At 33.6% G+C, this 26,981-nt stretch overlaps 2 protein-coding genes across 4 annotated transcripts; both read right to left on the bottom strand.

Moving 5' to 3' along the window:
• Positions 1-745: 745 nt before the first annotated feature.
• Positions 746-8,168, bottom strand: LOC107468988 (trans-Golgi network-localized SYP41-interacting protein 1). 3 transcript variants are annotated; one of them, XM_016088364.3, is made up of 9 exons: positions 7,860-8,168; positions 7,619-7,762; positions 7,274-7,498; positions 4,189-7,173; positions 2,718-3,879; positions 1,956-2,614; positions 1,563-1,713; positions 1,403-1,484; positions 746-1,217 (listed from the first exon to the last, which is right to left on the bottom strand). In XM_016088364.3, the coding sequence occupies exons 2-9, from the start codon at positions 7,712-7,714 to the stop codon at positions 1,115-1,117; spliced, it is 5,463 nt and encodes a 1,820-aa protein (XP_015943850.1). In that variant the 5' UTR covers positions 7,715-7,762; positions 7,860-8,168; the 3' UTR covers positions 746-1,114. The 3 variants fall into 3 exon arrangements, with proteins under 3 accessions (XP_015943850.1, XP_015943851.1, XP_015943852.1); XM_016088365.3 differs by having other exon boundaries at positions 7,619-7,738; XM_016088366.3 differs by having other exon boundaries at positions 7,274-7,495; positions 7,860-8,167.
• Positions 8,169-21,240: 13,072 nt separating this feature from the next.
• On the bottom strand, positions 21,241-22,967 carry LOC107469015 (E3 ubiquitin-protein ligase AIRP2; the record flags this gene model as incomplete). The annotated part of the gene is made up of 4 exons (XM_016088405.3): positions 21,241-21,691; positions 22,104-22,350; positions 22,497-22,560; positions 22,722-22,967. Coding segments are annotated over 4 exons (768 nt in total), but the record flags the coding sequence as incomplete, so codon positions are not given.
• Between the last annotated feature and the right edge of the window lie 4,014 nt (positions 22,968-26,981).

The raw sequence follows: 26,981 nt of genomic DNA, 5'->3' as shown, positions 1-26,981 counted from the left end.
TTCCATCTCTGCATTTCTCTTCGTTCGTTCTTTACGTTTTTGAAATCAAGTTCTAAAATCAGTTTTAAACAGTTATCTCGTTATTGAATATAATGAATAATTCAACTTTAGATTGTCAATTGAAACAGAACAAAATTGATTATTGTTTTGAATCCAATCAAGTGATTGAGGTGTGGTTCGATTCTAGTTAAGTTTTCGTTAGTAGTTTATGATTCTGTAGGTGAATAATGTTGTTTTTGTTTGTTAAAATTGTTGTTCATTATTGATAGTTTGAATTGAATGTAATGTAAAAATTCTGCATTAAAAAAATATTTTTCTGTATTTGCAGCAAATTTCGTTGTAACGCGAAAATATTTGGATGTATGTGTACTGATAAATTCTGCATAATTCAAAACTCTTCATCTTCCTCGTCCTCATCTTCTGCCGCTTCTTCTTCTTCATCTTTTTATTTCATTTTCTCATAATTATTTTCGAATTTAGCTTCACAACTTCCTTCACTTTTCGCGATGATTTTTAGAGATTTTTGAGAGATTTTGTTCCTTGTTTAAATTTTGAGCGTCGCAATTTTGATTGAGGGAAAAGAACTGTTTATGTTATTCAAGAGTTAGAAAAGCGCGTGCTTACACAATCTAAATTAAAGGCCGATTTTGTTGAGTTTGAACCAACTTGTATAAATTTGTATGTGTAGCAGATCTCATTATTGAAATAGAAATGAGTCACACTTCATGAGTCACACTTCAGTAAATAACTAAAAATCATTTTACAATTTTATTATACTAACAAGCGAAACAAATTTCAATTCGCTATTTGCCACCCTACCACATCCCTTACTATTGAAACAATTCTAGGCCAATACAATGTTGAACTTGAAAGGGGAAAAAATGTAAGCTACCAAAAATATCAACCTAAACATTGGGGGCTAGAATCTCTGAATCCCTAAAATGTGATTGCAGAGAAACTAATAGGGATTTGTGTAACTATAGAAGAAAAACATGTTAGGCTCCATGCAGAAGCAAGAGGGACAACTTTATATATAATGATAACAATATTAATATTAATATTACAATTTGCAGATGCAGCACCCTTCAAGGATGGGTTTGATAACAGCTTTGTTCTACAAGATGGTCCCCAGTAGCCATATATGCAAGAGTAGCAGATATCCGATGAGTCCTAATCTTGCTCTTGGTCGATTCATCAGAATTCGACCACCGGATACCCTGCACAAAAAAAGAAAGCGATAAACTCCTGTCTAAGAGTGTGTGATAAAACTGAAAATCGTTCAGGTAAAAGTTAAAAGTTATATAGGTGTAAAAATTTGGCATTCAACATCTAGACCACATATTTTACCATGACTCACTTTACCAAAGGTGTAAAAATAGAGGGAAAAGAAAATGTTACATACCAGAATCCATCGATACGATCAGCAATGAGCTTTCCTTGTTTTGGTACTAGTCCAGAAGTGTTCAGAGACCTAAATGCATGACCTGCAAAGTAATAGAGAAATTAGGCCTTCCAGCTTTTAACTTAAGCAATTCATATATTACTAAGAAGGTCATGATTACCTTTGTCATCATCAGTATCAGTGCTCTTCATTAAAGCATCAGATTCCCCACCGATTTCAAGTGCAAGATGGTCACTAGATGATCCTTTTCGCATATTTCGCACGTTAGCAGCGGAAGAAACTGGAAATAATGCATTGTTGCCTAGCAATCCCTGTGTAGATAAGCAAACTTTTTTTACTTTTACCGGCCAGAGGATATATATTTCAAAATAAATAAATAAACAAATAAAATAACATCAGAACCATCTAATCTTATGGCAGAAAAAGCCATAACGCAAACATTACAATTAAACATTGAACTAAGAATAGTTATCAAAGCAGACCACAGAGGAAAGAAGGCACAGATATTGCATCATGTACAAACTTAGGCATGCAAAAATATCCTAAAATTTACCGCTTCTTCAACTTCGGTTATCTCAGCCCCAGCAACTAGTGAGGATGAGGATGCGTCGAATAGGCTCCTTTGCTGGACAGCCTCTGGCTGAGAAGTCTTATCTTTGCGCGAACCTTCAAGTAATTTAACCTTAGTTGTTAATTCATCAATAAACTTCTGACTTCCTACCAACTTAATACCAAGTTCCTGCACTTTCGACCTTGAATTTTCAGATTCTAAAAGAATGGCCCTGATATGCTTTTCTAATGCCGATATTAATTCCTTCAAACCTGTTGATTTTCTATCCACAACCCAATCACCAGCACCCAAAATATCCAAAACTTTTTCTAAAGCGAAGGTGATGTCGGACAAATCATTCTTGGCCATTTTCGAGTCTTCCCAATTTCTATTGAGCTGTTTGACTTCCTCCTTCAGATTCTTAATTTCAAGATCCTTAGTTTCGAGAGATGATTGAAGCTCTTCTTTATCATGATACAAGGAGTTTATTTGATTGCGCAACTTAGTAACGCTATCAACAATGTGGAAGAGCTTCTTTGCAGGGGCTGAAGTATGAAGCTCACCATAATTTTCTTCAGACTCTAAAATAGGGATTTCAACACCATCTACCTTGTCAAATAGATCTCTCACCTGGGATGCTGAAAGAAGGGATCTTTCTGCAACTGGAAAAAGAAATTGAAGACAAACAAAGTAAATCAACATATACAAGTTAAATTAAATCCAAAATAATTCGATAAAAAAAAGTTATTTCAATATGTTTCTTACCTTTTTCTTTTGCTGACAAAGTACTGTTCAGTGATAAAATCTCTGCCTCTTTTTCCTTTAACTTTTCTTCTAGAGCATGATGACCCTCTAAATTATTCCTAAGCTCATTGCAAGAACTTTGCAGTTCTTGAACATCAGACTCTAGTTGCAAAACTCTGTTTCTGTTTATGTCTCTTTCATCTATGGCCATTTCAAAAGCAGCTGTTGTTTCTTTCAATTTATTCTGCAAATCTTCAATTTTCGCAGAATTTACGGTTCTTTCTTCCGCGGTCTTTTCAAAAGCGGCTGTTGTTTCATTCAATTTATTCTGCAAATCTTCAATAATTGAAGTGTTTAAGCCTCTTTCATCTTTGAGCATCTCGAAAGTAGCTGTTGTTTCTTTCAACTTATTCTGCAAAGCTTCAATTTTTGCAGCGTTTGCATCTCTTTCATTTGTGGCCCTTTCAAGAGAATCTTTTATTTCTTTCAATTCAATCTGCAAACCTTCAATTCTTGCAGTGTTTGCGTCTCTTTCATCTAGGGTCCTTTCAAAAGCAGCGGTTGTTTCTTTCAGCTTAATCTCCAAATTTTCAATGGCTACAGCTACATGCTCACTTTGATTTTCAAAATGTCTAATCAAAGTTTGGGCTTTTCTAGAAGCATTTTTCAACTTTTGTGAGGCTTCGGCATATATTCTGTCCTTATGATGCTCTGCTTGCTCATCGGTTTCATGGTTTAAATTTTCAACCTCAGATATAGAGCCCAGTTGCTGAAGACTCTTGTCAACTTCAAACTGGAGTTCACCAGTAGCATCAGTGCATGCAGAAAGCAACACACCAATATCATTCTCCAAAGAGGAAATAATATTGTCCTTTTCTTCCAGTAACTTCTCGATAGTATTTTCTTTCTCTTTCATAGTTTGCATGTTCTCAACAACAGTCATTATTTTGGTTTCTGTATCCAGCAGCTTTTCATGGAGAGGGGAAGTAAATTCATCAATGGAATTAGAAAGTTCATCAAACTTTTCTGCAATGTGTTTGTTTCTCAACTGAAATCCTTTCACAATTGTTGAAAATGATGAAACTACGGTGTCAATATCGGCGCCATTCATCTCTCTGTTATCCAGTTCAACATCAAAATTTTCAAGGCTATCCAGTAATTCTTCTCTCATATGCAGATTTTCCTGGAGCAAACATCTTGTATTATGATAATGCTATACAATAAATGAAATATAAAGAACAGAGAGAGAGAGAGAGAGAGAGAGAGAGAGAGAGAGAGAGAGAGACGTGATCTCAAAAGCCCCATCTAATTTTCTAGTGAGTACACATTTCAAATAATTATTAATTAACACCATCAAATTTTCCAGTAATATTATATATGGATAAATATTTCTTAATTTTCAGAAGACTCGGGTGGCATAGATATGTATTGATTATCAAATGTTCGCAGCATGAAGAATTAATAGAGTAAAAGAGGACATAAACAATATTACCTCCTTCATAGAGTGTCCTTCAAGATCCTTAGCAGCCATGGAAACAATATGACCTCTTATTTTATTCAGCACATGATCCATATTCTTCAGGGTCTCAAATTTGCTCTCAAAACATCGTTTGACTCTGGGAAATAGAATATTGTTTTTCATAAGCACCTGAAGATCACTAATGATTCCAATGAGCTCTACAGACTTGTTCTCCAAGTTGCCACTCCTTCCAGCTAGCTCGTCCATGCATGACTTTAACTTAAAACCAAGAGACGATATCTCCTCTTTAGCCATTTTATTTGCATCCTCTAAAGAAGAAACATTATCTTGTGCCTTTACTAATTCATCTTCCAGTGATCTTATAGTATCAGAGGCATCTACCAATTTTCTAGCATGATTTGCAGCTTCATCTTGCAACTTCTTCAGTTCATTTTCCATATCAGTCTTGACAGCTTGATCAGCATTATAATTTTCAGTCAATAAATTGACATTAGTCTGAACCTGAGATAGTTTATCTTCCAGATCTTTTATGGTCCTGCTGGCCTCTGCTAGTTCGGCTATCTTCTGCATTGTTTCATCTTTAACTCTCTCTAACTCCATCTCTGCAGCAACTCTACCAGCTTGAGCCTGCTCCTTTTCACTGGAAAGAACAGATATATCTTTTTCTGCCTGCGATAAGGCATCTTCAAGTGACCGAGTAGTGCTACAAGCATCAGCAACATTTTCTTTAAACTTCTCTAACTCCACCCCAACTCTTGATTTTTCATGTTCTAACTCTTTCTTTTGCTCAGCAAGTTGAGAAACACTCTCCTCTAATGAAGATAATCCCCGTTCAAGGGATTTTATATTTTTTTGGGCTTCTGCTAATTTGGTTTCCAGTATAGTGGCTTCCTCCTTTGCAATTTGCAACTCTTGTTCTGCATGTACTTTAGCATCTTGGCATTCACTGACATAACCAGCAAACCATTTTACCTTTTCCACAGGTTCATCAAAGACTGGATCAACTGAAGGAGCAATACCATCAATATATTCCATCACTGTTTGTAACATGTTTCGGCTCTTTGTCAAGAGCTGCTCAAACTGATTCCTTTCCCTTTCCATTTCCAGAAGATCAGCCTGTAACTTGGGGATGTTTTGCACTTCACTGGACAATCTATTGATCTGATCCATGTATTCTGAAACTGCAGATTCTTGCTTCTGCAAATCAATCCTCAATTGCTCTATTTCCGAGTCCTTTTCATTTATAAGACCTTTTAGATTGTCCCTATCTTGAACCAACCCCTTTCCTTTCTTAACTGCCATGGACAACTTATCTCTAAGCATGGATGACTTCTCTTCTGATCGTTCAAGATCTTTCATTAGAGAGCTCCTTTCTTCTTTAAGTGCTGTAATTTCCTCGGACGCCACTTTCAACTCATTTGATAGCTTACTCATATCAGATCTGATAACCATCTCTTCTTCCAGTATGTCCTCATAGAGAATTAAACCTTGGTCCCTAACATATAAGAAACTCTGAATCCTTTCAAACAGCTCAGAATCAATATTAGATGTGCTAGAGGCAGGACCATTCAGTTCTTTTAATTTGCGAAAGCATAAATCAATTATCATAGTAGTGCTAGAAGGGGATTTATCAATCCCTTCATCTTCCAGGTTTACCCCAGAAAGCTCAACCAACATCTTCACCATTTGATCCTTCTCCAAGGAAAGATGACGATTCATGCCAACAAGCTCCTCGTATTTGAACCTCAAATCAGTTAATTCTGACTGAAGGTAATCTTTTTCCTGTAATTCCAGCAAAAGCGAAATGCTCAAGCGATCAATATGGTTAGAGGATGCTTCATTTATTTTAGAAATTTCTTCCTGCAAAACACGATTATCATCCCTAGCCATATGAAAAGAATCCCTCAGCCAATTCATTTGAGATCCCAAATCAGATGATGAGACATGTTCTGGTAGGTCCACTAGAGATAGAGTATCTTTCAATTTGTGTAACTCCTGAACAGCATCCTTAAGCACATTTCTGTCATCCACGAGCCATCTAACTTTCTCTGTCACGTCAGATATTTCATGCCGATCAAGTTCTACATGAGACAAGATTTCTTCTACTTGTTCAAAAATGGTACTATTTTGTAGTAATGAGTTTTGTAGGGATTCAACCACACTATCTCTTTGAGCCAACTCTTCCTTAATAAATTCAGCAGCTTCTAGTGCAAGGGACTTCTCCTGTAACTCAGTTAAACATTTCTCCAGCTCACTGGATTTTTCAGCCAGCGATGTCTTTAGAGTGTCTCGCTGCTGTACCAATGCCTTTCCTTTCGTCACAGCCATACTTAGCTTCTCTTTGGTATTAGCACATTTAACCTTTTCCTGCTCAAGTTCTGCTTTCGTATTTCCAAGTTCAGAGTTTAGTTCCCCTATCATCACCCTTTCCTTCTCAAGCTCTTCAACAAGTTTTCGGTTTTCATCTTCTAACTGAGCCAGTTTTTCAACAAATTCTGATTCCTTTCGTTTGAAATGCAGTAACCCACCACGAGCATCAAGAAGTATGTTCCCATGTTCTTGCTCTAAGCCAACCTCAGAGAAAGACTGCCCGAGTTGATAAATTTCAGAAAGAATCTGATTGTACTTCTCAATCAAAAGTGTAGTTCCTTCCTCGATATAAACTATTTTCCCACTTACAGAATGATCTGATAATTGCCACGGATCAACAACTGCTCCAAGAGAGGATATCATCTTATCCAATGCAATCTCAATATTATGATCCTTCTCAAGCTGAACCTCTGATGAAACTTGCAAACTATCGTTGGAAACTTTGGGCCAATCCTCCGAAGCAGTTTTCACTAACTCCAAAGATTCTTTTATCATCTCCTTCAATGGAACATCCACCACCTCGCGAACTCCATCCTCACCTTCATACGGCACTGACTTCGGAGAACTCAAAGCCTTCAGCTGCAAATGAAGATCAATCACCCCCTGCGCAATGGCTTCTCTTTCTTCCTGCACCACACAAAAAAAAGAAACACGCACAGAGACAATTATCAACCAATTCGAAGTCTCATCACTGCTACCCAAAACAAGTCCAAATATCATAACACACCTGATGCAGCTCCAGCGAACGACGCAGCTGCTCCACCTCACCTGCTGAGCCCAACTCACCAAAATGACCCTCTTGATGCACAACTTGAATCACCTCTTCTCCGTTATCATCGTCCCCGGCAGCTCCTTCTTCGTTGCTATTATCACTTGGCCTACTATCCATTGTAATAAGCTCATCAGAGCAATCAACAAACATTCCATCTTCCCCATCATTGGCACCACCCTGCTTCACTCACAATAATTAAAAGATCAAAACATGGCATTGACCCATTTTATTCAGAATTGAAGAATAAAAAACTTGGCATTGACCCATTTTTCGGTTTAGCTCAGCTAATTTCCAATTTACCTGATTAATTGCAACCGAAGTGGTAGATTCAGAATCCCCATTTGGTGCATGGTCGTGCCCGTTATTGGAACCTGAATCCGAATCAGCTTCCGACATTTTAATCACTCAGCATCTAACAGCCTACCAGCAAAACAAGATTGGGATCTGCAATTTCAATTTCTTTATTTTCCCCAACAAAAATGCACTAGAATCAAAATCTCAAAAATGAACCAATACAAATCTAAAGTCAAAGCAAACGAACCTGAGAGTTAAACAAATAAAAAAACTATATTTGAAAACCCTAATGCGAAATTGGGTATGATTTATTTATTGATTTTGGGCTCCCGAAGAGTGATTAATGAGGCTCAGAGCCAAGCAAACTGGAAAAAATAATATTCACTTCTGCTGTTTTGTTATGAGGGCGAAAATTGGATTGTAAATAAAATAAAATAAACGGAGAAATATATAATAATTCTTCTTTTTTTTTTTCTTAAGGAAGGCAAGAAGGCGTTATTATGGTTTGGGTAATTGGATTAAGTAATCACTGCAGATCCTGAATATGTTGCAAAAGGTAAATCATAAATGGCAACGCTTTGAGACTCGTCGTTGTCCTTTCTTTCCCTCTTTTCATACGCAAAACGACGTTATTTTGCTGTTTTTGCGGTTTTTAATACTTAAAACGACAGTGTTTCGATGAGCTCAGACGCCACTTCGTGTTGAGTTAAATTGGTCAAACTTAGGAGACTCCATTCCTATCCTCTCCTTTTATTATTATTATTATTATTATTATTCTCCAATCAGAAACTAGACAAAAATAACGATTGAATGACTGGATTCTTGACATAATTAATATAATTTTATATTAATATATTTAGATATTTTTGATTAAAAAATATACTATGGTAATTTGTGTTAGATAGTTATTTTATTTTAAATCAACATAGTATTCATATCTCGAATAAACTTTCAATTTAATTTGTATATATTTTTAATGGAAATCTTTTATATAAATATTTAATTAAACAATAACAATGTATTTGAATTTTTTTTAAGGCATATTACTTTTTATTTCTAAAATATCAAAATATTTTAAAATTATCTCCAATATTTAATTTGTATCAATTTTACTTCTAAAATTTTTATAGATTTTAATCATATTTTTTAGTTATTTTTTTAACAAACAAATGTTAGTGAGCAATTTTTTTAATATAATGCATTCCCCTCTCATCCATCTCATATATTTCTACTATTACTATCACCTCCTCATCTTTTCTTGTTACTATCACCTCCTCATCTTTTCTTGTTATTAGGGTTAAGTACAATTTTAGCCCCTAAAATATAGACTAAAAAATTTTTTCGTCTTTAACCTTTTTTGCATATAAAATCGTCCCTAAGATTCAACGTAATTTTTAAATCCTCCTTCAGACCAAAATTACGTTGAACTTTAAGGACGATTTTGTATGTAAAAAAAAAAATTTGAGACGATAAAAAATTTTCAGCATATACCTTAGAGACCAAAATCATACGTAACCCTTATTATTCTTATATTGTCACAAATTCCACTCCACTACCACCACTCCCTATTCTTACATGATTAATTTTATTTTTTTTATTTTTACTCATATTTTCACTTCTCTCATTTTTTTATCTTTCTCTTTAGAATAAAAGTGTTGAACTCAAAATAATTAGTTATAAAATTTTAAAAAATTTATTATTTTAACTAATTTTACATTAATTATTTTAAAAATATAACAAATTAAAAAATTGAATAGGCATATTCATATATTGTAATTAATTCACTAGTTATTATAAAAAGATTCGTTTGATAAATAAAATTTAGAGTAAATTACCAATTATGCTTCCGAATTTATAAAATGCTGACAATAATAACTCTAATATTTGTTAACGATAATTATATCCTCAAAATTTTTAAAAATGCTACAAATCTGTCCAACCGTGAGAAAAATTCTTCTTTATTAAATGGAACTTGGTGATGTGGTAGACGGAAATTCAACGTGGCATTCCTTAAAGGTTTCAATCCGGTTTCTGCTTTATCCCTAACTCATGAAACCTTAATTGCCCAAATCAAATTAAATGACCAAATTAACCTTAAATGAAAGACCATATTTAACTATCAATATTTATGACGCGCAAAACTGAAGAATTTTTTGTGGTGGTCTCTGTTTGTCTTCGTCTCTTGTATCTTTATCTTCGTCTCTTGGTATTGGTAACGTCACATGCAGGCTCATGTTTGGCATTAATACTCAATGTATAAATCTCCATTGAACAATCAAAGTTCGGGTAAGCATTTTATGTTTCCATTGTTGTTAATATCAGTTCGTTGGGGTTTGCATAGTATTGGTGATTAAGTGGATATTTTTTTTTTAAATGGAAGTTTGATGATGGTGTTTTGATGTGTTGATTTAGCTGATTGTGACTTATTTGATAATTTTTGTTAGATGACAACTCATATGACGTTTGTCTATCACCATCGGGGTTGGTTAAAAAAAGATAAGGATGGTGTGCTGAAATATACTAGTAGGTTAGTGAGTATCATCGAGAGGGTATATGTTGATACATAAAATATGTTCCTTGTTGAAGGGTTGTTTCTAGATTTAGGTTATACTAGGTATAATAAAGTGTATTGATTGGAGTCAGGGATGAATTTAGCTAACGGATTACGGGTGCTGAGAAGGGATGCTGGTGTGGTTAAGTTGTGTGATGCTGCACTGAAGAATGAAAATAGGGTCCACTTATATTTTGAGCATCTTGTTGATGCCGATCCAAAGTATGTTGATGAAGTCTTGATTTCTGATGATATAAATCAGGATAGTACAATGGTTGGACGACCTGATGATGAAGAAGTAGAAGGACCTCCTTCAGAAAATTAGAAAAATCATCACAAGGAACCCCTACAACATGAGGAATATGGAGGACCTGATGACAAAGAAGTAGAGGGACCTCCTTCAGAAAATCAGAAAAATCATTAAGAGAGTCCCCTACAGCATGAGGAGCAACGGTAAAAAGAGGGTGAACCAATGTTGAGTGAAGGGGGAATGATGAGAAATTACAAAATGACATCGCTATTGAGATGCTACCTAATCAAACTCAACCTGCAACAATTGCCAATGAAGCTCTCAATTTAGGAGACAACCATGAGACACACGTTGAAGGTTAAGAAGGGTAATCTAACCCTGAAGAAGCTGATGGCAGGGGAAGGAGACGCAGGAAAAAACATCCAAAGTCCCAACCATCTCGTAGAGCACAACCTGCACCACAGAAGGATAGTGATGCACATGCAGGTTACTATATTTATTGTATATTTTTGGTTGATGAAAACATGCAATTATTTACTTGAATCAGCTGTGTAAGGCCAACCCGGGATCTACTTGCCATATGGGCACAACCCACAATTTGAGGGGTTGGCTAAGTTTAGAAGCCTATACATCTGCCTAGATACTTGTAAAAGGAGATTCAAGCAAGGATGTAGGCCTTTCCTATGTCTTTATGGAGCATTTCTGAAGGGTTATTTTGGGGAGAAGCTGCTGACCGTCGTTGCTCAAGATGCCAACAATCATCTATTTCCAGTTGCATATGGAGTAGTTGATGCAGAAACAAAGAAATACTGAAATAAATTCCTAGAATATTTGTTAGCAGATATCGGAGATCATAAGCAATTTGATTGGCACTTCATGTCAGATAAGCAGAATGTTAGTTTTTAACTTGTGTATTCAATTACTTTATTCACTTACTTATACCTGAAGCTATAGTATATGTTATCTAACTAAGTCAATGACATGGACTAATTCCTGGTTTACAAGAAGTTATGCCAATAGTTAATCACAGGTTTTGTACTATGTATATCTGGAGGAATTTCAACAAGTGCTGGAAAGATCTGGAACTTAAACAATTGCTATTTCAATATGTAAAGGCGTTGACTGATCAGAAATTTAATGAATGGATGGCTGCAATCAATAGGATTAATACATCTGTCTAGGAATATTTGTCTACATATGAGCAAGAAACTTGGTCAAGGTCAAAATTCTCTACTTGACCTAAAGTGGATAATATTACAAATAATAATGTGGATCACAATGCAACAATGGTGGAGTTAAGAGACAAGAGCATCATTACTATGCTAGAGGAGATTAGATATTACCTCATGAAGACTATGGCAACAACTCATAAAGATGCACTAATGGCCTATACAGGCAAATTGGTTCCTATCCAAATGAGCAGATTGGAGAAGGAAAAGAAGGAATGAAACTATTAGAAAGTTCAATGGGTGGGAGATGATGACCACAATGTATTTGAAGTTAGAAGATATGGCCGTACAGTTCGGGTCAACACTCAAGAAGGGACTTGCACTTGTAGAAAGTGGCAACTGATAGGCCTTTCGTGCTGTCATGGAGTTGCTGCAATTCAAAGAAAAAATCAAAGATCAGAAGATTATGCCCACCATTGACTGACTATGGAGACATACAATAGAACGTACCAATTTCACATCAACACTGTCCCTAATCAGGAATATTGGGTTGATGCGGAGGGCCTGCCATGTCTCCCTCCATCTTATAAGAAGCCAATAGAAAGACTTATAAAAAAGAGAGTTCGACATGAATCAGAGAGACAAAGTGGTAGCCAATACAAAATTAAAAGGAGCTATGGAAAAATAAGTTGTAAATATTGCAAAAAAGTAAGTATAAACTCTAACTTGTTTCATAACTTTTGCTGTTGAGTATGCTCATCTATTGATGCTCGAAACTATCTTGGCTTCGTAGGTGGGACACAATTCCTGAATTTGTCCTAATAAAAAAAATTATGTTGCAGTTGAGCAAGATGCAGATGCACAACAAGCACCTCAAGTAGGTCAGCCAGATGGAGGACAAGTCCAGCCAACAGCAAGAGTACATGTGCCACCCATGTGTTTACATGACATGTCAGACTCAGAGCAGGAGAGATTTTGGGAGAAAACCATGGATGCAGTAGAAGAGGAGCTCATACAAGGCCACCCACAGTCTAAAAATAATGAAAAGGTAGTACATAACTTAATTACTGCTGTTTAAGATAACGTGTCATGTAGTAATTAGATTTAACTTGTTGTAGCAAAATATGAACATGTCCAGAATAACAAGTCATGGTGCTGGATGGAGAGGAGTTAGAACCAACCTTGCAAGGAGAGCACCCAGATCTAGCAGAAGTGCTACATCAACTCCTAAAATTCCCTCCAATATTGTTGTTGTCGCTGCTGCATCTACTAGCAGGAAAAGAATCAGGGTAAAAATGCCTATTATGAGGCCTCATCAGCCCAATCCCATGTGAGGTACATAGCTCCAAGTTCAGCAGCCCAACCCTATGTGAGGCTCACAACTCCAGATCCAATAGCCCCTCCAAAACTCAACCTACCATTTAGGCCCCACAAATTACACCCATTGTTCCTACTTCAACTACTGCTCCTGGTTCAAGAGTTCTAAACACCACAAGGACTTCAATGGTATCAAATGAAACCATGAATGGAGCAAGTAAAGCAACTACTTCTAGGTTCTCTAAGTTCATGCCAAATTAGTCAACTTAAAGAGTGCTTGGCTCTCTAATTTGTTCTTCTTTTGGGTTATAAGTTGATGTTTAGTTTCGATAGTTGTTCTACTTTTAGGTTATATGTTGATGTTTAGTATGGATGGTTATTGACCTTTGTTAGACAATTTTAGTATTTTGGTGTCTGGTATTAAGACTAATTAGCAAGTAGACAGTATTTTGGTTGGAACAATTTGTGTTAATGCTTAATGTTATGCACTTCAATTATTTTGGTGTTAGTCTTATGCTTTTGGCAAATTTGATTTCTTAAGTCTATTTCAACTTAGTTTTTGTTTCTGAGTTGCCCTTTTTAGTCAGTTGCACTTCATTCTATTCATGCTTTTGTTAGTGATGCAATTGAATTTAAGACACATATCCACTTCATTAACAAGCAAATAAATAGCTACAACAATGTCAACATAACTTCCAAACAACAATAATACATAACATCCATTAAAAAAATCCTGTCCAAAAGGCATCCCTTGTTCTATTTAACCAAACAAATCAAACTCATAATCAAACTCGGTACAAGTCCACACATAATGATGCATAGAAGCAATTCAACTCTCTTCATGTGCTCCATCATCATCTTTTGATATCTGTGTATCGTCTCAGTCTCAACACCGGTAAATCTCTCTTTCAAAATTTCACATGCATTGCATACTAGTGTGCCATTCTTAGAGCACTCCTCCACCCCAACTGATTTCTCATTAGTTTCGTCCATCCACTAAAAATAACGACACCTCGTATTCTTCATCTGCCCAGCACAAAAGTCATCCATCAACATCAATTCTCAATAGGAGGACAAATGAAGCAGAAAATTTATACATACCTTTCACAGAGAACACCTGAAAAATCATCTCCCTGGATTTCTCTTCATCTTCGACTTTAACGCTACCACCTGAAGACGGCAGAAGCATTCCCGTCATAGGGCTTGCTCTCATATTCTTCGAGTCTTTCAGAGCTACCATTTTTTATTGACTGTATCCTTCGATTATTATTGGACATACCTTTGCTTCCACCATGCATGACAATGGTTAGGGTTTTATTTTTTGGTGAAATTGGGAAAAATGTTCTCTCTCAATTTCATATAAAGCAGAAACAGGATTGAAACTCTTAAGAGATGTCACGTTAGATTTCTGCCTGCCACATCACCAAGCTCCGTTTAATAGAAAAGGGTTATCCTCACGGTTGGACAGATTTGTAGCATTTTTAAAAATTTTGAGGGTATAATTGTCGTTAACAAATATTAGGGTTATTATTGTTAGCGTTTTACAAATTCAAGAAAATAATTGGTAATTTACTCTAAAGTTTAATATTACACAATCATTATTAGTGAGTTAATAGATACTAAAATTCTACTAATTCACTCTTTTAAAAGTTATGATCAAGATATCGCACTGAATAAAAAAATAAAAAATATATTCATAATAATTTTAATAGTTTAATTAATAAATTATTTAAAAATTTAAACAAAGGCCTAACAAATACATTAGGATGTAAGTGCCTATTGGAATGTTAGTTTTATTAATATTTCATAAAATTTCAGTGGCATTAAATTGTCTACGTAAAAATTAGAACTAAAATATTATGTTAAAAAAGTAAATCTAAAATATAATGAATATATGATTCAGTCAAATTAGATCATTAATATATGGTTTAATTAAAACTAGTATACAAACATATTTAAATTGAAATACAAATGATCTGTTAACTATCTTATTTTTTAAGTTAAAGTATGATTTTGATTAAACATACAAACCCAAAATATTCAGATGGACCTAGTTACATATTTTAGTAAGAGTCTTTTTTAGTCATAAAAAATTTGGCTTGGTAAGAACAAGCTTAGACAAAGTATGAATCAATGAATTTTCATTCCTTTTCACATGTAAAATGCTAACAACTCTAAATCTATTAAACAGGACTTTACAATAATAATAATACCAAAAGAACCTCCAAAATTGTTTATAGCTTTGAGGGCTTGAACTGCTTCTATATTATCTCCCTCTATCTCAATATTCATAAAACATCCTTGGACAATATATTGAAGGCCCCAGAAGAAAGCAAAAGCTTCAGCTTTTCTAACAGACATGGCAGCAGCTATAACAGGTAAGGAATTATTCATCAACCATTACATGAAGTTCTGGGTTCTTGGGGAAATCTTCATCTTCCAAATGTGTTTCTATCTCTGTTTTTCCTCTACGCTTATGTGACTGCTTGGCTAGCTCCTTGGTTGAGACTTCTAATTCTGTGGACGCTTTTTTCACTTCATACTCTCCTTTGTTATTAAATTTCTAATAGAATTTTTCTTCTTGTCCTTGAATGTCTATTGGTAGTGATAGGATTTAGTCTGCTTCAAAGTTCAGAAATATATTTCTGATTAGTTCCTAGTTCCATGTTTCATCTTCCTCGTTTATAACGGTTATCCATGATAGCTTCCTCATCAAAGCTGGTTTTGTGACTCCAAACCTTAAGCTTGTTTTGATTAGGAAGTTACGGATCTCCCCAAATTTTGGTGCTTCTTCTCGAACCTATCCTCCAAACTCCTCCAATATCCAACACTCATTTCAATCCTCAAATGCTCTTCCAAGTGTAATTAGGATTGTATCTTCTGAAAAAAAAATTCTTATGAAGTATTTGCCTTTTAACATTCTAGCAATGAGTGATGTTGGGTTTATGATTAGCCTCCATCCTTACTTTGCTATAAAAACTTGATTGAAAGCCTCAAAAGTTCTAGAACCAAGACTTTCCTCCTCTTTAGCTTTACATAGTTTATTCCAAACCATCCAATGGATCTTTCTCTCCCTTCTTTGCTGCCCCAATAGAAATTACTAAGCATTCTTTCAATGTGACTACAAAGGCTTTTAAGAAGTTCAAAACAACTCATTATGCATGTAGGGATCGATTGCCACTGATTTTATCAACACTTCTTTTCCCATTCTCGAAAGAGATTTCTCTTTTTAACCTTTTAGCTTCTTCCAGGTTCTCTCTTGAATAAACTAAAAAATTTGCTTCTTGAAATGCCTACAATTATTGGTAAACTCAAGTATTTTGAGTAATTTTTCACTGTCTTAATGTTTAATCAATCTTGAATAAGAATTTGTCTTGGAGGAGGAACGTTTCGGCTAAAGAAAATCTCTAACTTGTCTAAACTGATCCTCTATCCTATAGCTAGTTGATAGACTTTGAGAATCTCTATCACCTCTTGAATACTCTGATCCGAGGTTCTCAAGAAGAAAATGCTATCATTCGCAAAGAAGAGATAAGTGATTTCTGGGGCTAATCTAGCAATCCTGATTCCTTAAATAACTTGTCTTTCTTGTGTTCTCCTAAGGAGTTCTGAGAAAAGTTCTGCATAACGAATAAAGAGATAGGGGGCAGTGGATCTCCCTGCCAAATTTCTCTTCCCGGTTGAACTCTTTCGTGGGCTGCCATTCAAGAGAGTGGAGAAGGTGACCATGCTTATACATCTCGAAAATTAGACTTAACCATCTTTGCGAGAATCCGATAGATTTAAGCACCTCATTGAGAAATTCCTATTCTACCTTATCATATGTCTTCTCCATGCTAATTTGATTCCCATGTAATCCTTGTTGCCTTCTTTCTTCTTTTTCATAAAATAAAATATCTCAAAATCTGCTAGAACGTTATCTATTATTAGTCTTCCGGGGATGAATGTGCTTTGAAATTCTCCAACAATGTCTGACAGAATAAGCTTGAGCATATTAGCAATTATTTTTGTTACTATCTTGAAGATCACATTGCACAATGAAATAGGCATGAACTTTTTTGTATAGCTCAGATTCTTGATTTTTGAAATTAGGGAAATAAAGGTTTTATTCATATCCGATGGGTATCCCTTCACTATTGATAATATTCAGCATCGATCTAGTCACATCTTCCCTCACAATGTTCTACATTTTCTGGTAAAATAAGGCTGGTATACCCTACCGGGCCAGTTGCCTTTAAAGGTTGCATTTGGTTTAGTGCCTCTTTAACCTCTTTCTTTGTAAAATCACTTTGGATAATTTTCAGCCTATCTTGCATAATTCTGCCTTTGACCATTTCCATCACTTCTTCCTTTCTTTTGATGGCTTTAGTTGAGAAGACTTGTCTAAAATAGGTAGTCATTACATATCCAATTTTTCCTTCATCTTCATGAAGTATCCCTGTATCATTAGTGATCTTTTAAACTCTATTTCTCCTCATTTTTTAGGTTGCTTTTTGATGAAAAAACCTTGTATTGTGATCCCCTTCTTTAAGCCACATAACTCTTGATCTTTGTGCCTAATATATTTCATTTTGTTTTACGAGTTCATCTAGTTGTTATTGCATTTTTTTTCATTTTTTTCATGATTGGTTCTATTTGTGGCAGTGTTTGTAACTCCTCCAATCCCTTTTGTTTCTCTCCTATCATCTTTAGAATTTGGCCAAATTTTTTTGTCCTCATTCATCCAATGACTCATAGAAAATTTTCAGTTTGCCTTTAATTTCTAGCATTTCTAATGACCATATTTTTTAACTATTTTCTCACATTCTTCATTTCAAGCCAAACCCATTGAAATTTTAAAATATGCATTTTTTTATAGTATCTCCTATCATATCAACTAAAATGGGACAGTGGTCAAATTTATACTTCTGTAGGTGTTAGACTACTTCTCTTGAAAATCATCTTTCCAATTTATATTTGTAATTTTTTAAAATGGTGCCTTCTCTTCTTACTTCTCCATGGGTGCGATCTCATTGAATTTAGACCACCCTCCTCTATCTCATCCTCTTAATGTATTGCCCATTTATCTTTGTCTGCATTTGTTTTGGATTTTTTTTGTTCTCTTTTGTTGTGTTTTGCATCATTTATAACTTCAGTTTGACTCTTTTATTTGATTTGGGCCTGGAACTAAATTATTCTTCTCCTGTTTTAGTTTATTTTCTTTTATATTTTTGTTGGGAGCCTCTTCTTCTAGTCGTACCTGGATTGCTGTTCTATTATCTATCACCTTCAAGTTCGCTAGCTTCTCCAATAGTTTCTTCTAGCTATTCCCATTCTTTGCATCTTGCATATGCCCTTTGGTTTTCTCTTTTTCTCTGTCATCTCCATCCTCTCCATTTGCAATTTTTACCCATATTATTTTAGCCCTGATCCAAGGTCTATATTCTTTAGATTTTTATTGGGTTCCATCTTCTTTCTTTTATGCTTTTTTACAAGACCCTTCATCATACCCTATCATCTTACAAAAATAGCATACTGTTGGGAGTTTCTCATACTTGAAGTCCACCCAAGTAATATCATCTTATGTGCTCCTTATATTTGTGCATTTTCTAATTGGTTGGTCTATGTTGATTCTGATTTTAGCCTTGATAATCTGATCTCGTCCATTTCCACTTTCAAACAGGCTAATTTTAGGGTTAAGTATGTTTTTCGTCCCTAAAGTCTTAGGTCAAAATCAAAATCGTCTCCAACCTTTTTCTTGTTAAAATCATCCTCAACGTTACAAAACGTTATAAAATCATCCTTTTGTCCATACACAATATTTTTTGGATAATTTCACCCTTAAACAAAAAAAATCCTTCCCCTCACCACTAACTCCCAACCCCCTTTATCATTATCACTGAGCCTCTTTTTCTTTCTCTTTCTCCCAGGCTCCTAATCTCCCTCATCACTAATCCCTAATCCCTTTCATCATCATCACAGAACCTCTTTTTCTCTCTCTCTATCTCAAACTCCTACTCTCCCTTACCACTAACCCTACTCATCTTCTTCTCATCACCATCACTGTTACCATTATCACAAAAACAAAAATTGAATCACACACAAATTAAAGAATCACAAAATAAAGAGACTTCATCTAGTAGAAGCTTCTTTAAGAGCTTGAATCATAGGCGGTTATTACTGCTGTCGGAGGAGGAGCTACAACAGATGGTGACGGTGTTGCGAACGACGCGGTGGAGGAAGACATCGCCGATCCGGTCTTTATTTTGCCCAAAGATACGGTAGTCATCGAAGAGAGTTCTACGGCGAAATTGAATGACGAATTGGAAGTGCTTCTTGAGAAGAAGGTTACGGGATTGAGAAATGAGAGACCGACGGGGAGGGGGCTGTTGCAAACAGAAAAGGGATGCCAACAGGGAAGAAAAAACAAAAGGGTTTTGGCTAAGGCATGGTGCTGTCTGTGGAAGAGGAGAAGATGTGGTTGATTTGGTCAAAATAACAGTTTGTTATTTCCTGGATTTCAGCCAAACCTCTGTTCTTTTTTTTTTCTTTCTTTTATTTGATTTTTTGGATTTCAATTTGTTCTTCATTCTTTTATTTTTTCTAATTTTCTTTCTTCTGTATCATTTTTCTTTGATTTACTTTCTCTTTGCCTCTGTTGTTGTTGTTGTTGATTTTAGACAGAGTTAAGGTTAGACTTGTAATGGTTTTGTTGCAGTAAGAGGAGAAAGGGTCAAAGCAGTGATGTGATAGAGGTGGGAGGAGTGTTGGTGGAGAGTAAATGGCAGAGGCTGAAAATGAAAGGAGGAGACACTGCGATTTCAATTTTCTTCCGTTGCTCTCTTTCTCTCTTCTTCGTTCTTTCTTTTTTTTTTAATTTTTGAAGAATAGATACATGAGTTCTTTCTTTTTAATTTTTTTAATTTATGTTGTTGCTAATTTTGTGGTTGCTGTTGCTGGATTGTTGATTTATTTTGTAGTTATGGCATAACGATGGTGATGATGATGCAAAGATTAGTTGTGAGGGTAGAGACAGTTCTTTTTTGTTTAAGGATAAAATTGTCCAAAAAATATCGTTTATGGATAAAAAGATGATTTTACAACATTTTGTAACGTTGAGGATGGTTTTAATAAGAAAAAAAAGTCAATGACAATTTTGATTTTGACCCAAAACCTTAGGACGAAAAAAGTACTTAACCCTTAATTTTATTACCCCTAAGACTATTCTAGCAAGCTTCATCCCTAACTTCACCATCTTGTAGTGTTTAGGTAGGTTCCAAATCTGAATATTTTCCTGTGCTCTGTTAAAACTAATCTCTCTTGGGTTGATGCTCCTTTCCCATTTTTCCAAAAGCAGCCATGAGTTTTTGAAGGTCCATGGGTTTCCCTTTCATCACTCTTTTCTTGTCTGTTTTCTCCAAATGTAGTACATTGCACTCTAAACCTAGTTAGGGTTAATAGTTTTTTCAGTGATTAGTTTTTCCACAATGCTGTACTTGCATTTTTGTACTGCTTCTGCTATGTCTCCTTCATCACACTAAAAAATTATTCAGAATTCTCAAACTACCCCTACTAACCTAACCTAACCCAACCCGAATTTCCAACTATAAGAAAGTTATAAGGAAACATTACAGAACTGAAAAGAAGTGCTAAAGAAAGGTGGATACTACAATGAAGATGGCAAAAATATCTTCTCATGAAGATGCTTTGGTTAAAAGTGTGGTTTATTTATTTAGCCACACTTTAAACAAAAACAACACTTTTATAAATATCAAAATCTAACCATACAATCCATCATCCAAAGGTCAAAAAGAAATATACTCATATGAAGACAATTATGCCATCTTCATTGTAGTATCCACCCTAAAGAAAAAGCTATAAGAAATTCAAAGCGAAAGAGGTTTGACCAGCCCATTGCTAGCATTATATTGACTATGGAAGCTAAGAAGAAAAGATATGAAAGGGTCCAGCAAGAAAAGAACTATAACGGCTCAAACTTCAAAAGTCAATTCTTTTATGGAAGTTTCTAGATCAAGCTACACTATTGACCAATGTGAGAAAATTAGTTCAGTGATTCTGTTAATAAAAGCCTTGGAAAGCAAGCAATAAACTCATCTAGAAGTCAACACCACTCGTCAAAAAAGCAAGCAATAAATTTCTTGCTTTTCTTTTCTTCAATAACATACAGATATATTAAAAGTAAAAGAAGAAAAACTATAAATTTTATATCAAAGGATTACAAACATATTGCAATAAGTAAAATCAAGTAAATTTAGCAATGAGCAAAGTTGCTTTTTGCATTTTAATTAGCTTCTTAGAGAAAAATAAAATTCAGATAGGTATCAATAAGAACTCAAATAAGGACTCCCAAGTTAAATGTAACATTTTTATTTCTATAATGGAGACAATGTATAATATCACAGTACTAAGAAGAGTGTTTCTTTTTCTGGGTTAAAAAACCAGAAATTTTTCTCTTATCAAAGCTGTGATAAAATATTGATTAAAGAATCAATTTTCTTTCTTTTACCAGACTCTATTCACATTTGTAATTTTTTCCTATTCTGTACATTTCTTTGGTTCCTTCTTATTGGTATATAAAAGTTCAAATGAGATATTCATAGTACATTACAAAAAGTGCTTCTGGGTGATGTTTTGGTAGCTTATTGATATAAAGGTAGAAACGCCACAAGTCTTCCTTAGAAACTGTTTCAGCATCAACAACATCTTCATTGCAAGTTAGCACCCAAAGATCCTCAGAGTTAACCCTCCTCAAGCTACCGCGGCAGAAAGGGCAAGACTGCGACCGGGTGTTCCTATAGGTCGGGCAAAAAGACCAGAACATGATGAGTGTTAAATTGCCATTGGCATATGAAGTGGGAAAATACTTAATTATACCCCTTGAAATTTGGTAAAAATGTACAATTTGATAGAGCTGAAGTTGTAAAAGGTGCTAAAAAAGACCTTTGGCTAACTTTTCTTCCAAAATTACCCTTCTATTACTGGGTAACTTTGTCGAAAAAATGACGTCAACGGGTAATTTTAGAAGAAAAGTTAATGGAAAGCCCCTTTTGCGCCGCTTATAACCTCAGGACGTCGAATTGTACATCTTAAAAAAATTTTTTAGCATAAATTACACATTAACCAAAATTCAGGTGAGTTAATTGCAATTTTCACTGTAAAGTATGCAAGTTGACAACAACATGAGATATGAAGAAAGCAATTTACCACTTGCGGTAGCACCGGATACACATGGCATGGCAACAATTAGGCAGGACCATTTTGGTGCAAGGCTCTAAGCAAATATCACATTCATCCTCTCTTTGCAAGTCAACATTGGTTAGTTTCCCATCACCTTCAACAATCATCTTCTTGCCATAACTTGAATGTTCCATGCTCAATGATTGGCCTTCTTTTGAAGTTTCCAACTTCTCCAAGCTACCGTGAAGCCGCTGGAGAGATGGCAATATAACAGCTAAAAGAATTCAAATTTTTCCGAAATAATCAGTCAAGGCAGCTAGCTATAAATGAAAAGAGTTTTGCACTATTTCACATTTTTCATGAGACAAAAACAAATTACAACAAATAAAAGGCCTCTTCACAAGTCAAATATTCACATACCATAAAAGTCCCCTATGGTAGCTTTCCTTCCATGACTAGACATGTTTCTACCATCATTGTGTATCTTAGGTAAAACATAAAAAGACAAAAAAACATGTATCAATCAATAAAAACATATTGGAAACCCCATTAAATTCCATAAGACCATATGGAACAAACAACAACAATACCAAATTTATTGAATCAAAATCCAACAAAGAAATGACATAACTTTTCTATCTCTACCTTGTATATAACTATGTGGAAGAGATTGAAATATCTGTGTAGAAAGCTAGCACAGGAACAATCCATCCACTGTAGAAACAAGAGAACCAAAGGAGCCAAGTGATTATAAACCAATTTCATTTGAAGAACAGTTCCACCTTCTGTTCCTGGAATTGCTGCAGCCCTAAGAAAAAACACACAAACCCACAATCCAAAATTCAGAAAATTGATAACTAAGTTCCCATTAGTAGTAAGAAAAAGTCCACAAATTTTATCAATAACCGGTTATCTAAAATACCCAAAGTACCCATCTAATTAAAAGTAACATTTTTTAGTGCAGAAAACAGGAAAGTCAAAAACTTTATAACAAAAAAAAATAAAGGGGCAAAGGTGGTATGGCATCATTTCCATAACACTGTTATTTAATTTTCTTCTTTGGCTGAATTAAGAGAACAAAGTAGTTTGCAGAAAAGATGGAAATAATAAGGAAGATAGAGATGAATATGAATATATAGAAATACAAGTAAGAAAAGGATGGGGATGACAGAAGGAAAGAAAAAGAAAGAAGAAAGAAGGAAGAAGAAAAGAGGTTGGAGTTAATTTTATGAAGATGGTTGAAACTTGAAACGTGTGTGTTGGGTTTAAATGAATATTGAAATAGAAAATATAAGAGCGAGTGTAGTTGGGTTTTGGGTGAGGTAAGGGATGCCGTATCATAATTCATAAAGCCTTTTTACCTTGCTTTGCCTTCTTTCTCACCCTAACATAATAGTAATAGTAATACTTTCTGTCACTAATCTTCTTTATTTGTTATATAATTATATATAAAAGAATATTATTTATATACCAAAATCAGTTATGCATATTTATGTATAAATATATGTATAATTTAATTTATTTTAAAATATATTATATATTTTAATACGATTATATATGTAATTTAATTTATTTTTAAGATATATTTTATATTTTAATATATATTTTATCGATTTTTAGTCTGGTCCACTTTTTTGGTGAGTTATATGGATCGACTCGGCGGGTTTCAACTCATTTACTCTTCTAAATATTTTTGTGTTTATTCCCTTTTAAACATTGTTAATACACATCTAAATTTTCAAGTTGAAACTCTTAACAAATGTTTTGATCTTCAATTTTTCTTTATTTTTTAAATGGTATATTAAAAATAGATCATATTTTGTGTATTCAAATAGCAGAGAACATTCATTTAAGCGTCACTTTAATTTCACAATCTTTAGGAATAAAGAATAGAAGAGAAAGAAAAAAAAAAGATAAAGCAAAAAGCAATGTTTTTTATAGAATACTCTCTCTCATCTAAGTTAGGATTCAAATTAAAAAAAGTGGTTAAAGAATTTAAAGAAAAAGAATAAGTTTGATGAGAGATTTCAGACGTTCATTCTTTTTCTCTTTTTCTTTTTCTTCAATCAGCAAATAAACAAAATCAAAGGCCAAAAATAATAGTTTTTTCAAATCTTTAAGTTCCTCATTTTTTTATGCATTTGGCCTCACTTTTTCGTAGACTTCTATTAGCATTGAAAAATGACAACTTATATTTTTGTAAAATAATTTTTTTTTACCTAAAATATAAATTAAAGAATTTTTTTATATGCATAAATTATATTGGTTATGATTTTTATTCATGTTTATTTTTTAAGAAGTGCTCATCAAATGATATATTGACATTTAAAGTGAATGTTTTGAAATGCAAGAATAGAAGAAATCAGTATAAACTTGATTCTAATTAAAAAAAATTTTGTAAATTATGAAAAATTAAAAAAATATTTATGTATTTTGAGTAGTGATATCGTAAATAAATTTTTTGCTTTTAATTAAAAATTGAACAACAAAAATATTTTTATTAATATAAAAAGTAACAATCCAAAAAAACTGAAAAAAAAGTCAAAAACAGGAAACAAAAATTTTCAACTCGTGCGTCGCACGAATCTTTTGCTAGTAATTATACAAATGACAACATTTTATTAGTTCTCTATCAAAATTATATTGTATTTCAAAAGTGATATTCTAAAAATACTCTATTCAAAACGCTCTTAGGCTCACTTTAAACCTAAAATACAATTTTATTAACAAATCAAATCATTGTCTTTCATATCCTTCACATGATAGAGGTATTTTATTAAAAAAAAATCAGTCACTAAAATAATTATTTTTTATTTGTATATAAATATAAATATAAATATAAATATACTTTAAATTTTTTAATATATATTTTATAAAAATGTTTGATTTAATAATTAATTTTTTATTTTTATTTTTTCGGGATAAAATTCAAATATAGTCTTAACTCTTAAAAACTATACAATAACAATTCTAACAATTTGATGCTCCTCATTCCTCAATTCAGTATGAAATTAAAAATTAGTAAAATTAAATTGGGAAGAAAATTCAAAATAATTCCTAGCCTAACCGTTTGTGCTCTCAAATGAAAAAAAAACCACTATTACAAATCATACACTAAATATTATTGATATTTATATAAAATATAGTTATCATTAATTATGCACTTAAATTATTTTTTAAATTGATAAAACAAAGAAATTGTATATTTAGTTATTCAAAAAATATTAATATTAAAATAATATTTATTATAAATGGACTAATCACCAAAAAATATTTTTAAATTATTCAAATGTTGAGAATAATAATTCTCACTTTTATTATGAATAAAGCTAATTTTTAATAATTTAAAAATGTGCACAAAATACTCATTCGTTATGAAAGACTTATTTTATTAATAAAAATGTCTAATATAGCAAACATAGAAGCATATGTACAAAATATTCATTCGTTATGAGAGACTTATTTTATTAACGAAAATGTCTAATATGACAAACAAAGAAACATATGTGGCATTCATTCTCTCTCTCACACATTCTCTCTTTCTTATTTCTTTCTCTGATTTAGAGCATATCCCCATCTCCCATCCCAAATTGTTAATCTTAAATTCTTAAATCTATGTTCTTTTTTTGAAATTGATAAGTGTGATGATGTGTAACCTTTTTTATTAGTTGAAGCTCACTTTATTCATAATAAATGGTAGACAATAGGACATTATATATTGCAATTGTCATTATAATGTTATTACTACATTTTTAGAGTTAAGTACGATTTTGATCTTTAAGATATAAGTCGAAAATTCTTTTTTGTTCTCAACCTCTTTTTACATATACAATCGTCTCTAAAATTTAACTTAATTTTAAAATCATCATTTTTACCAAAATTTTAAATTTTATGACTAAATTATCCTAATTAAAAAAATTATAAAATAAAGAAAGAAAAAAAAAACAGATAAAAAGGGGAAGGGGAAGGGAATCACGCGAGGAAAGGGGGAGGGAAGGTAGGAATAAGGAAAGTTTCGTTGTTCTGCTCATCCTCCTCTTGTTGGTCACTGTTGCTCCTCGCCACGCCTTACCGCCGTCGAAGAGCTTGTGAAGAGAGAGGGGAGGGGAGGGGGAGGGGGGAAGAGGGGTACCTCATCGCCGTCGCGTTCCACTATTGTCACCGATGCTTCTGGTCCTTGACGCCGCTTCTAGTTCTCGTCGCCGCTACGTGTCCTCGTCGCTAGTCCTTTCTGATTCGTTCTACTTTTTCTTCTAATTTCTTCTGTTTCTGCTTTTGCTTCAGATTCTGATTTTATTGTTCATTATTTCTTCTATTTTTGATTTGATCTTTAATCTCTTTGTATTTTGTTCTTCTAATTTTATTGTTGTTGTTGCTAGCGCTGTGACAAAAAAGAAGAAAAGAAAGCAGAGATACATATGATTCTATTTTTTTATTCTGTTTCTTATTTTATTAATCCATTGCTCTTCTACTTCTATTTCTTCTTCTGATTTTGCTTCTGTTTTTACTTTTATTTTTATTTTCAATTTTGTTTTTTCTTTTATCCTCAATTATTCTTATGCTTCTGTTTCTTTTATTTCCAATTCTGCTTTTATTTTTACTTCATTATTATTGTTGAAGAAGAAAAAAAAAGTGATGGCTTCGTTGTTTTTCTCATGAAGTTCTAATTCATTCATTATTGTTGTTGAATATTTTGGTGAAGAAGAAGAAGGGTATAATTGTCCGAACGATGGTTTTAAAATTAACTCAAACATTAAAGACATTTTTGTATGCTAAAAAAAATTTAAAGACAAAAAAAATTTTCGACCTGTACAATAGAGACCAAAATATACTTAACCCACATTTTTACTTTATCGAAAGCTCGATTTTGTACTGTATTTTCATTAAATAATCATTTTGTGCTTG

Source organism: Arachis duranensis, chromosome 10, assembly GCF_000817695.3.
Source record: "Arachis duranensis cultivar V14167 chromosome 10, aradu.V14167.gnm2.J7QH, whole genome shotgun sequence".
In the NCBI taxonomy this organism is placed as follows: Eukaryota; Viridiplantae; Streptophyta; class Magnoliopsida; order Fabales; family Fabaceae; genus Arachis; species Arachis duranensis.
The sequence above is the reverse complement of the archived record's forward strand: the minus strand, read 5'-3'. Positions and strand labels throughout refer to the sequence as shown.

What these genes read in the sequence shown, in the direction of transcription:
- LOC107468988 (XM_016088364.3), bottom strand. Translation starts at nt 7,714, where the DNA reads ATGTCGGAAGCTGATTCGGATTCAGGTTCCAATAACGGGCACGACCAT. An exon ending in GTTCGCTGGAGCTGCATCAG is followed by an intron (nt 7,174 to 7,273) that starts GTGTGTTATGAT and finishes TGTGTGGTGCAG; the next exon opens with GAAGAAAGAGAAGCCATTGC. An exon ending in TTTGTCAGCAAAAGAAAAAG is followed by an intron (nt 2,615 to 2,717) that starts GTAAGAAACATA and finishes TTCTTTTTCCAG; the next exon opens with TTGCAGAAAGATCCCTTCTT.